The sequence below is a fragment of the Callithrix jacchus genome, chromosome 4, assembly GCF_049354715.1.
Source record: "Callithrix jacchus isolate 240 chromosome 4, calJac240_pri, whole genome shotgun sequence".
Taxonomy (NCBI): domain Eukaryota; kingdom Metazoa; phylum Chordata; class Mammalia; order Primates; family Cebidae; genus Callithrix; species Callithrix jacchus.
In genome coordinates, this window is record NC_133505.1 from 60,889,908 (window position 1) to 60,903,135 (window position 13,228).

General features: G+C 45.4%; 1 protein-coding gene across 1 annotated transcript in view; it reads right to left on the bottom strand.

Moving 5' to 3' along the window:
* The window catches only part of TRAM2 (translocation associated membrane protein 2), a 78,413-nt gene that overhangs the window by 35,312 nt on the left and 29,873 nt on the right, over window positions 1-13,228 (bottom strand). The window contains exon 2 of the mRNA XM_035295886.3: window positions 1,702-1,765. Coding sequence (XP_035151777.1) covers window positions 1,702-1,765 — 64 coding nt within the window. The remainder of the gene's footprint in view (window positions 1-1,701; window positions 1,766-13,228) is intronic.

Here is a 13,228-nt window from a genome sequence, read left to right on the forward strand (position 1 = left end):
GCCACATTTCCTGGTCCACTGAGAGCAGAGACGCTCTTGAGTCTCTTTCGTGGCATGGAGTTTTCTTCCTCTCTTACCAATGTCCCTCAGTTTCACTCTCAGATGAAGAAACTGACTCAATTGCCCCAGAAGCATGGCTTCCTCCCAAGGCTGGCCACAGTGACTGCAGGGGGTGGTGGGCCCAGGAAAGATTCAGACTATATCTTCCATGAGCCACAGGTTCAGAAATTTGCCCCCAAAGTCCTTCAGCTGGTAGTTGGCAGAACCAGACAAGGAAAAGAATCTCACCTTAAAGTCAAGAAAAGTCACCTCTCTACTAGAAAGAGGAAAGGGCTGGGCATGGTGGCACATGCCTGTAATCCCAGCACTTTTGGAGGCTGAGGCTGATACATTACCTGAGGTCAGGAGTTCAAGACCAGCCTGACTAACATGGTGAAACCCCTATCTCTACTAAATACAAAAAATTAGCCAGGAGTGGTGGCATATGCCTGTAGTCCCAGCTACTCAGGAGGCTGAGGCAGGAGAATTGCTTGAACCCAGGAGGCAGAGGTTGAAGTGAGCCAAGATCGCACCATTGCACTCCAGCCTGGGCAACAAGAGCAAAACTCCATCTCAAAAAAACAAAAAAGAATAAAGAGGGAAGAACTAGGTTCAGCAAATAAAAGTCCTTTCTTTGTTCATCAAGAGGCCACCCAGGACTTTGTCACTGAGAAAGGAGTGATGCTCGGGTGGTGGTGGTGGGATCTGAGAACCCCAAAGTTGCAGACCTGTACCCGAGGGCTGGACTTGGCCTTCAGATGTTTTGTTTTGGCTTACACAATATTGAACTGCGTGGTGTTTGCAGAATTTCTAAATTACTTGGCAACATTTAAAAATCAGAGTATTTCAACCTAAAAAGAGATTTCTTTGGATTCTCTTGAGGGAAGGGGTGGGAGAGGAAGCTCTTAGACACACAGGGTTTATACTCCTATGTGACAACAACTGGCTGGAAGTGAGCGGCTTCTTTAGATGGACCCTCACTCCTGTCCAGTTCAGCAATTTACCTGCCTGGCCCTGCTGCTCCTTAAGCTGTAGCCCCTCAACTGTACTGGGAATGGCCTATGAGGCCACTGTGGTACCTGGCATGATGCTGGCTGGGCTCCCTGTAAGCACTTGGAAATGCTCAGCCACAATGGGGAAAGCGTGTGATGCGACAGCTCTGGTCAGTGGGCCTTAACAACAGTCCTGCGACAAGACTCATGGCTGGGCCTGAGGTTTAGTCTTTACCCCAACCCAGTCAGAGTGCAGCACTCTGTCCCCCCCGCCAACCATGCTTCCATATACTATCAAAATACAATATTCTGCAAATTCTCCTTACTGAAAATGTCAAAAGGAAGCCATGCTCTGGAAAACAGATCAATGGTCATGATGCCTCATGTCCTGTCTCTAACAGAAGTCAACACTAGATGCTTTGGAGAAAGGAGTAGGAGCTGCATGAAGCACTGCATGGGGCAGTAGGTCCTCTTCTGATGAAGAAGAGAGGGAGCAGAAGAGAGGGAAGTTCTTAGCTATTAATGCTTCCCCACTGTAATCTCAGTGGTGGAGGCTGCTGGAGGCTGGTTTAAATATCTAAAAAGATAGTATCTGTATGGGGGAAAGGAAGCTTTCCAGGTCCTTCAGGGTTAATAAGGCCAGGGGAAGATGGAAACCAGAGATTCTTACCTGCTGTAGGCATGCTAATGTTATACTGAGGTAAAATAAATAGAAAGGCAGTCTTGGCTGTGACCTGTAAAACAAACAAACAAACAAAAAGAGTTCCAGTTTAGCTTTTGGCCACATCAAAAGGAACAGGTGGAAGCTGCTAACCTCCCCTTTTACATCTTAGGGCCACGAACCTCTCAGATGAAGGGCTCTGCCTAATGCAGAGTTACCACTGGTTTTGTTCTATTTTTCTTTAATGACATACCTCTCAATACCTGTACCCCGAGCCCCAGATGGTATCTAGACTGGTACTCACTGCAGAGGAGATGAAACAAGCTGTGCATGGCAGGATGGGAGCTCACAAGTGAACAGTACAAATCTGTCAGCCATTCATTCGTTCATTCATTCATTCAGGTACTTGTCAATTTAGTTCAGTGCAGTCAACAGTGTGAAAGACAGAAACTAATAAATGAGGTCACAACCTTCAAGAAGGTTAGGGCCTAGCTGAGGTTTCCCCAGCACTTTGGCTGCCTATGCATTGGAGACTAGCTCTGAAAATTGACACCTGAGCTTCAGAAACAGAGAATTCCAGCTGCTAATTTCACATCTACCTTACTGAGAGGCGTGGGGCCAGATGTAACATCTCACACTGCTGGTTTGTTTATTTCAAAAGCTGCCTTTAAAAGTTGTGCTGTGAAAAATACTGTGGTTGTCACCTAGTTATGCATGGCCAAATCAATACTGTGACAGTTTAGCCAGCAGGGGAGAGATCACAAAACCTGGGGGTTTGAAGCTCAGACTCAAGAATCGACTATCTGCGTTCAAATGCCAGCTCTGCCATTTTCTTGCTATGTAACTACCAGCAAGTAATCTTATGCCATGAGCCTCAGTCAGGGGTGTTTGTAATACCTCAGCTGGTCTGGGTACTACAGACTGGCGTGGCTCTGTGGCCCAGCTGTAAGTGTTGTTCAAAGCTCCCCAGAGGTTTCAGATGTACAACTAGGCCTGAGAACCACCAACCACACTGTTCTGAAACCTGCATCGAGGCCAGGTGAGAAGGAAACCTGGGACCAGGCCTTTCCCAAGGGCCCTCTGGAGACACCTGTCAATAAAGGGGTGCTGGTTCTTCTCTAACAAAGGTTTGAAGGGTGCATATGTGAGGGACAGGGTGGGGACAAATGCACTGGGCAGTGGCAAAGGCAGCATGGAAATAAGTGAATGATGCATCACAGACACCCTGTGTTACCCAGACATGCCAGCGAGGGGTCACTATCCTCAGCTACTTTTAGAGACAACCCTCTCCTTTAAAGAGCAAATTTCCCCCTCTCCCAGTCAGCAAGACCCATCCCACTCAGTGGGTATCATTTACTCTGTACACAGAGACGCAGGACAGGCCTTCTTGTGTCTTTGTGCTATTGCCTTAGACATGTCCTATCAAGCCTGCAGGGAAAAAAACCCAGATGAGATTAGCTAAGGGAAGGAGTGACAGAAAACACCAAGCCCTATCCAAATGTACAGGTCTTCCTCATCCCACCCTAAAACCTTATTACCTTTGGTCAAGGCCTTTTTCAGTGTTCTCGACCTATCTTCCAGTCTGACTGCCTGTCCTTTCTTTAAAACAGATGTGCTGGGTTTCAGCCAATACATCCTACTTACTACTTCCTTTGGGGAGTTTAGCCCCTCTCATTTTGTGTCTTACCTTTCCTATACCCACCACTACACACACACAGTTCTCATTAGAATCTCACGCGTCCTTCATGACCCACCCCAACTGTAACCTCTGTGAAGCCATCTCCAGCTGTTCACGGGGCATGATCCCTGCTTGCTGGATGCAATCTGTGTCACACTCTGCTGTTTTTATCATTTCCATACCCTTGTTCATAGTTCTCATCAGGCTCTCACCTCCTTGAAGGCAGGGACTGTGCTGTCCATTTATTCTCACAGGTCCTCTCATGTAACAAGCCCAGATGCACACAGCAAGTGTTCAGTAATGGCTTGTTGTTTACAATGAAAAATCAAAAGTCAAGTCAGCTTCACTCAGCTGTCCTTATCCCACCACTGTCGTGGGAGCTGCCCCCAATGTCATCATCCAGGCTGATCTCTGTCCCCAGTGGCCTTCTCTGTGAGACCTGTCCAGGCACTAAGCCACCTGAATCCAGCTCCACCACAGAGCCCCTCCTGACCACACCAGCCATGGTGGCTCTCCCTCACTGAACTCCGTTCATATGGGTCATTCCTGGCCCAACCACATAGCACTCCGTATTGTCTGACACAACTCCACTGAAGATAAACCTCATCTTCTCAGCCTGAAATCCCTGTGAAGGAAGATCAGAGGAGCTGGATAAAATGAGAGAAAGGAGAAGCCAGGAGAAAGGCAGGTAGGCATTAACCAAACACTCTACCCTGCCTAGGCACAAATCTCCCACTTGATTTCATTCAGGAAATGCACATGTCTTTTAGACCATGAGGTGGAGCGGACCTCTGTGGGGCTTGGGCTGTCTGCCATCCATTCTCCTCTCTTAATGGCACCAGGGTTTCCTGAGGGAAACCTCTCCCTAGCTGTGTGTGGGCATAGGGTATGTGTGGGATCACTATTGAGGGTGGGAGGATGGAGGGGATAGACCCTCTCCTCAGGGCAGGAGCCCGGCCAATCCAAGAACCCCTGGGCTCTGGATCTTGGGCTGGTCTCAGGAAGTGCTGCTGGCCCCCAGAGAGCCTCCTTCAGTTGGCCAGGGTCCATTTCTAAGACACATTATCATTCAATATGAAGAGCACTGGTGTTCAACCCCAGCTGCACATTAGACTTTCTGGGGGAGCTTTTAAAATCTCTCTGCCTGTGCCACACCCCAGCCAATTAAACCAGACTCTCTGGGGCATGGGCATTTTGTCAAACTCCCCAGAGCATTCCAATGCACTGCCAAGTCTGAGAACTTTTGCATTTTTTTAAGAGGAAGATAGACATTTGGTATGTGGGTTCTACATATATTCTTGCCTTCACCCAACATGTACTGTCAACTGTCATCATTCACACAAGTTATGTTCTTTCAAGTCACTGCAAACACTGAAGTGAATACTGAAATATTGCTCCTGGGAGAAATATAGGGTTAGGTTCCTACAAGCCTCTGGTCCCATTTTTGTCAACAGATCAATTCATAACTTTGTTTTACGTGTGTTTCTATATGAAGACACCTTATTTAACATATACTGTTGATTCATTAACATTGAATTCATGGCCAACAGTGCTGTAACGCATGCCTGAATAAAACTTTTCTAACCACATATGCTATCTCCATGAGGCACATCACAGCCATCCTACGCTGAGGACGCTAGACAGCACTTCTGCACGACAGTCAGGGGCCATTTTTAAACAGTGAAATCACCAAGACGCAGCGCAAAAATGCAAAACATGTGGCACTAAAGAGACTACAAACAGGACATCTGTCTGCAGGGATGAGAGCTGGAACGGGACGGCACAGTGTTGCCTTGTTTGGCCTCCACTGGGAACGTGAGAGTTGGGCAACTGAAAAGTGTTTGCAGCGCTGCACGTGTCTGTGAATCACCATGGAAGCTGAGCATTGATTTGGGGGATACAAATAAATCTTATCAAGTAACCGAATTTGCAAAAACAGAATCCACCAATAATAAGGATCAAACTCATCAGGGCAAACCTGAACGTCAGTGCTATAAGGGGCAAGATTTTTTTTTCTTTTTTAACAGCTATATTCAGGTGTAATTTATACAACAGAAGAAATTCGTCCATTTTATGTATACAGCTCTAAAGTATTTATTTTTAAACTGTCTCTTCCTTGGGGAAACACAAGCTGTAGGAGCGCGGGGATCTGACCTGCCTTTGAGGTGCACACCCACGGATGGCTTCAAACTCCCCAGAACACGGCAGCACTCAGCAAATGCCAAAATGGACACAGCAACTAAGCAGGAGTGAGCCAGTGCTGTGCTCAGCTATCTGATCCTTATCCTATCATCTGTTCACGATTATTCTTCTACATATGTCCTCTCTCTTCCTCAGTCTGTCCCAGAGCTGGGTGAATAGTACATTTCTCATAAATTCCTATTTGACAAACTCATACTGTAAGCAGCTGTAATATTTAGTGACTGCAGATGAATGCTTAACATGTTTTCTTAACACGATTCTGAGAAAACAGGATCTAGGACCCTAATCATGACAAAAATACTAGATCCCAGTGTTTTTCCATCCCTAGCCTCCCTGGTAGTGGCAGCGGAAACCATTCTAAAAAGTGCATCTTTCTCTATAAACAGCCATGCTTGCTCCCACATTACCATATCTCAGCAAGATGGTGTCAGTTTCCCTGGTTTACAGATGAAAAAGCTGAATTTGAGGCACAAAGAGATAAAGTAGCCTCCTGAGACCTCACAACTATACAAGCAGAAAAGGCCACATTCAACTTGATTTTTAAAAAAACTTGTCCCAAAAACAAACTTAGGAGAGATACAATACTGCACATAGAAAGAATGGTAATGTAAAATGGAAGCAGGAAAGAACACAAAAAATACACATTTTAGGCAAAGAAAAGAAGGAATGAGGCTGGTCAACTCAAATGCATTCAAGGAAGTCCTCCTCTTTGGCTAAAGGTGGCCAGAAATTTGGCTCCAAGCTTTTCCTTAGCCACCTGAAGGAGGAAGGAATGATCAGCTCCTAGATTGACCACATCCACCCATTAAAAAAGCAAAAATCACTAGTCAAGAGCAGTCCTACTTCTTCAGCCTTCTGTGCCTTAAAAGGTCCTTTAGCACCCCAAATCTTCACACCATGACCCTCTCCCGACCTCAGACCAGGGATGAAACCACTAACAAGTCCCTCTCTGTAAGCACCAGCTGAGTTCCTGCAGCACACAGGGCTGAGAACCAGGAGCCTATTAAAAATGTCATTCCAATTATTTCTCATCCCTCTAAGGCTGTTTATAGGAAACATTATTGAGTTTAATAGCATTTTAAATGCTAAACTCAGTGGGTAAAAGGTTAAAAGTGACAACGTGCTAATACACTAAAGTAAAAGGAGAACACTAAATTCTGTAGGAAGAGTCACATCACATACACATATATAGACAGAAAGAGAGAGTAAGAAAGAGAGAAAGTTACATTAAATTTTTAACTAAAACAGGGCATCAACACAAAGGCAAAGGCCTTGAGCATGCTTGTGTAGCCATAACAAATCAAAACTGTTTCACATGCCATGCTGTATTAGGGCCACATGAACGTGAGCTCTTGGCTGCAGCTAGACTAAGGATGCTGGCAAAATAGCTGCTTCCAGCTATGCATAGTGGGTGTGGATTCTAGTCCCAGGTCTGCTGAGGGCCAGTTGAATGACCTTGCGCAAGGTATTTCACCTCTCTGGACCCCAGTTTACTCATCCACTAACAACCACAACAGTTAATGTTATCAAGGGCTTACTCGGTGCCACACATGAAACAAAGGGCTTCACATAAATCGATCTCATCATTCTCACAATCACCCTACAAGGTAGGTACTAATCATGTCCCCATTTCACAGATAAGCGTGGAAAGGATAAAGCTGAAGGAGGAGTTCAGAACGAATGTCCTTAAAGGTCCTCCTCACCCTCAGCTCCAAAAGGCGTACTCTATCTGATTCTACTTACTTTTGAAAGCCCGAAACACAACTTTACACTGACAAACTTTCTAAGAGGTCTTTCTACAAGTTTAAAATATATTGTTGCTTCTTTACTTTGTAAAGACAAGGTCTGGGTATCATCTATGTCTGACAGAGTGAGAAAATGAGGACTCTGGGGTTGATCCACCGCCTGCCAGCCATGGGCACTGGGTACACCTCGGCTCCCAGATGCCTAGATAGGTTCTCCTTTCACTGCAAGTTGCTAGTTGGTTACCAAAGATAAAAGAAAAGAACTGAAATGAAAGCAGTTTCATGGCTTCTCTTTTAAGTGTTAAATCCTTTGGTTCAGTTTATTCTGTTTTGTTCTTGGCAGACACATCCATGCATTGGCACTTGGAAGGGGCTGTGTGGGCAGACCAGCCCCTGGGGGCAGACAGGGTACAGAAGGCCTTATTTTCACAGGAGCAGCTCTACTCTTAATGGCTTCTGTCCCACGGACACCGCCCCCCCCACCTAATGGACAAAACACAGAGACACATGTGTTCCATGACGGACAGTGAGGACGCCTGTTTTTACTTCCTTAGAAGCACAGGCTAAAGCCAAGTGACGGATCCTACTGAGGCTGGGAAATTAGGCACCTAAAACTTCCCTTCTTCTCCCAGCTCAGCCTGTTTTTGGAAGCAAAAGGGTCTTCACTAAGGCTTTCCCCAGATTGATTTTGCATCTTTCTGCAGAGGAAGTTAGGAAAATTTCAGGCAGACAAGAAAACCTTGGAAAGTTATGCCCAATAAGTGGGGAAGAGATTTTTTTGTTTTGTTTTTTCAAATAGAAGAGTCTTTTAGCATTTTTTTTTTCCTGGAGTGTTTATGTCCCAAGCCCACTGATCACCTGCATGTGTAGGTATGTGGTCAGGGTGTGACGGACGTGAGTTTGCAGCCCCTCCACTGCTCGGTAAAAGGCAGATGCAGCTGAAACAAAGAAGGTTTTCACCTGTGCCTTTTGAAAATCTCTGTTTTGAAGCCTGCGAGGACTGAGCGCCTGAATCGCAGGGGGCAGAGTTCTGACAGTACCTTTCTGTATGGCTTTTAGCAACGCCTAGAGATTCTGGTTTTTCACCTGAAAAACTGCCTTGATACAAAAATCAGGCAAAGCTAAACAAACACACACAACAGATTCTCTACAAGCCTGTGATCACAATGCGGAATAGATCACTATTAACAGTTTTGATAGCAGTTTTAGATTAAAAGTGACATTGTGTGTTTATGAAAAAAACTCGTAATCTGAATAGCCACAATAAAATTATATTACTTGGCTTGTTGTAAGTCATAGATTTAAAAGTATTAACTTTACATTGGAATAGAGAGGAATTTAGAAAGAGTCACAATAAAGGGTTTTAAAAATCTTTGAAGTTGGGCTTTTAAAAGAGAGAATAGATATAAAGCTTGGACTTGCCATAATATGCATCCCCAATTTGGGAAGTTAATCAGGTACTGAAAAACAAAGGGTGGCCTAGGGAAAGCCTTCCCCACTGCCTTTATATCCACAAGTTAATTATAACTTTAAGGAGACTGCATGTTTCTGCAATTTATGCTCATATAGCTTGAATTTGGCCTACTATGTGCCCTATAAATAGCCATATATAAAACATACGAATTTGCCTGAAATAAATGTATTACTTCTCTGAGAGCCTTAATATATATATTCTCATCCTCCCTTAAATAAAAGCACTGGCTAAGTATTTCTAATAGTTACCACTTGATTATGTACTTCACTATCACTCACACCCACCTGCCACCACCAAATAGATTTTCCCCTTATTTGGAGAGCACAGCATACTCATAAACCATTCCTTATGGAAGCCAAAAACTAAATAAGAATTTTTAAATGCTCAGGCAAAATAATTTTTCAAAATAGCAACATTCTTATATTTACTTCTCCTGCATCACAGGGCAGAGTTCATATTACTGGCTGTGTTTGGATATTAGTAGTACACACATCGGTCAGAAGAAAATATTTTTACTTTTGGCCAAAAGCCACCTGTTCTGATGCAGTATCATCGATACATTAAAATTCATAACATAAAAAAGAAAAGATTATGGAGTGCAGAATTTCAGCTTGCAGTAATTTTTGGAGAGTTGAGATCAGGTAATATTTTAGACTTGACTGCAGAAAAGGAACCCCTCACCGGTATAGCACAGTGTCATTTCAGCTGTAGTTTTAAAAATGTTTTTGCTCCAAAAGACAGAAAGCAAAAAGAGAGGAGGGTCATTCTAATCAGTATAAATGTGTCTGTGACATCCAGTCTGTCACTAATCCTCAGCAAGTAACAAGAGTGGGTGCCAGAGAGACTCATCCCCAAGGAACTTCTGGCATTTCCTGGTGTTCTGGGAAATAAAGGGATTATTCAAGGTTTCCTGGTAGCTGGTCCAGGCAGGACTCAGGTATATTTGCCTTCATTTGCTTGTTTGCTTAGGGAAAGCAAGAGCTGGCAGAGAGTGATCTGCTGCGACCATTTAAATTATTCTCCACCATCTGGAAAGTTTCCTGCTCAAAACATGAGCATGTTGACCCCCACATTTTGACTGAAGAGCTAGGCACGTGGATTAAAGCCTGCTAAGAAAATGAACCATGAGTTCACACAGTGATGGAGCAGGGTGAAGCCATCTCCAGGGGCCATAAACCAGGCTCGACAGCAGGGCTGCCAGCCAATTCTCACAGGAAGCCTTCAAATTCCTCTGGGTATTTGTGTAGGGGCACATAAAGACAGGCCTTGACCCTGGGTGTCAACCTCTGCCTATCATTAAACTAAGCTAACTGAGGCCGGAACGTGAAAATACAAGTTTTTTTTAATGTTAGATGTGTGATCTCTGCTGTCGTAGTTTCCATACTGCCCCTACTCCATTGAGGAATGTGTCAGTAAGAGCTTCAAGGAGGGGTTCCATGGAGTTGCATGCTACCATCCCAGTAGCTTTAGAAGTCAAGATCAGCCTGGGGAGCTCTGCTGTGTGTGTCTCGGTTCTGAATCACGTTGGTTTCCTACCACTCTCTGTTACAACAGTGCATCCCCCTCCCGTGGGAAATGCATCATAACACACCCTGCACTGGCGTTTAAGTCCATTTTGCTTGAGTCTACAAAGACCGGCCAATGACGACCTACATGAGGGAACCTGATAAGCAGAACTTCATGATGATGATCTGATTCCAGCATCTTAAACCAAGGCCAAGAACATTAATGAAAAACATCCAGCACTAAAACATCTCTGTTTGTCAGCAAATACTAGTCACAAGGGGATATTCAGAATCATCTTCAAAGTGGAGAAGGAAAATAACAACATAAAAGGCAAGAGTTCCCAGGAAAATGTGCTACAGATGAACAGGAAATACAAATTAACACCAACAGCATGGCCTCAGGTAAACACTCCCCACACTTTGCCACAAACCAGTCCCCGCATACCCTTAAACCAAATAAACAAAGCCTGGACAAATGTCAATATTTAGATTAAATGCCATATCCCAAGGTTTTTCTCTCTCTCAGGTACGCCATTATATACATGTGAAATCTCATTAGACTAACTTGAAAGTGTGTTTTAACTAAATTCTAAAAAAACTTGGGGATTTTTTTCACAGCCCTGCTAGGCTAGTCTCCATTCCAAACTATCAGCATCCCAGGAATGTGATAGCGACTTTACGCAGGGCAAAAGTGGCCCAGGAAGAAAACCAAAAATCAGAGGGAGAGGCTAGACCCCCATCTGAACTCACAGCTGGGTTTCGGAAGTTGACAGGAGGTATCAGACCCCCTCGGACACAGCTCAGTGTGCAAAGCCCCACTTGGTGCTGAATCCAGGACTTGGAGCAAGGTCCAGGAGGCCAGGTGTCCCCCACCCAGGCCCGTTCAGCAAGTCTTTTTCAGGGGACTACAAGGGACAGGAACTGCTTGAGACATGAATGACCTGAAGCTTTTGCCAACAAGCACAGATAATCTCTCTGCAAAAAAATCACAGAGTAAGAGCATAAGGGGAGGACACAGACACACACAAGGAGAAGGAAAGAAGAAAGAAGCTCTCCTGCCAAGGCCTTGCAGGAGCAGGGGAGGAATGGGGAGCATGGTTCTCTTTCTTCACTCTCCAATCACTGCTATAACCCCACCCACCGCCCCACTGCAATCACGCATCCTGAGCAGGAACCAAGGCCATGGCCATGCCAAGGGCAGCTTGAAGAACCACCCCTAGGTGCTGTTTTTGCCATCTCCCTCTGACCAAGCCTTGAGAGAGACAACAGATCCATCTTAAAATTCCACAGGCCCTGTTTCATAGTTCTCCCTGACTCCCTATTATTCAGGAGATAATCAGGACCCATGCTGACATTCCGAGACTTCCACAGGTGGCCCTACCTTGCTGCTTTTCATGTTTTGCCCCCTCAACTCCCAGACTCAGGAACTTTGCTCCAAACCCACACCCCACACCACCATTCCAGGTAGGAATGGCACCACCACTCAAATGCGCAGCCAATCAATAAATCAGTATGCAAACAAGTCATTTACAACATAACTGAATCATCATTCTCACAGGTTGGTACAGGCAGTTCAGGACGGCAGAGGAGACACTCCTGACTGTGAGAACTGAGGCTGCCCCACTCCAGGGAAAACTTCACCAGCAACGTTCTGCCTGATCTGCACTCTAAAGGGCTGAAGAGGCAAACAGGAGGCAGGAAGGGTGCTGCAGGCTGAGGGAACCGCATGCACTAAAGCAGAGAGAAGAGAGATATATAACTCCCAGGGAAAATGAGGGGCCTGTGTGTAGATGGTAATGAGGCTAGAAGGTTGGAGGAGGCAGGTCCCATGAAGAACCCTTTATGGCAAGTATCAAAACTGAACTTCATCCTATATGTGAGAAGAAGCCACTGATGGTTTTTAAGCAGGGGACAACCCCATGCAATTTCCTTTGCAGAAATCTCATTCTGCTCACAGTGTAAAGAAAGAACTGGATATGGGAGGTGAGCCAGGCAGCACAGAGACTTAGGTTACTGCAAGACGAGACCCTCCAGGCCTGGATTTAGGGAATGGCAACAGACCTGGGACAGTGCTAGGCAATTAGCAAAAGACTTGATGGCACAATTAATAAAGGTGAGGGAATGGCCAAGAGCGGTACTCAGGTCTTGTTCAGGAAACAGACACACAAATGTCCAATTTAAATAAAATGTGTTGGGGTGATGATAGATATTCACAGGGTGTTGTAGATGGCTGATGGTGTGAGAGGGGAGAGGGGCACTGAGAAGCCACTGTCAGAGGGGCCAGAGAAAAACCAGAAGGGGCGCAGCAACCCATGGAAGAGAACATTGCAAGGAGTCTGCTACACACCTGCAGATGCCCCAGGGAGGACCAGTCAACCCAGGACTGAAATGTGAGCTGCGCATGAGCTGAGGTTTTTTTTGTCTGTCTGTTTTTTTTCGGGTTTTTTTGATGGGTCCCAAGTGCCTACAACAGAGCGTGGTACATAGTGGGGACTTAATAAGTATTTGTGGAATGAATGTATGATGTGTCCATCAGATTTACAAACCAGAGGTCACTGGTAAATGCTGCCAAAGCTGGAGAAAAGTGGGGGCAGAACTGGTGTGTGTGTGTGTGAGCATGGGGTGGGAGTGTGGAGACAGAAGTGTGAACAGCTCAGTCTGGCAGCTCAACTCTGAAGGAAAGCAAAGAGATCAGGTGCTAGAGAGGAGTGGATGGTCAGGGAGGCACGGGAGAAGCTTGGACCATGTGTGGTAAAGAGAAAGACCATGGAGAGAAATGTGGTTGGACATACAGAAAAGCAAGGGGGTCTGGAGAGGATGATCTCAGAGTTACACCTATCCAAGGGGTATTAATTCAGGAACTGAGATCCAGAACTGCAGAGAAGGAAGCCCAAGAGGGAGCACTGGGCCTGGGCAGCTTTGGCTAAGACCA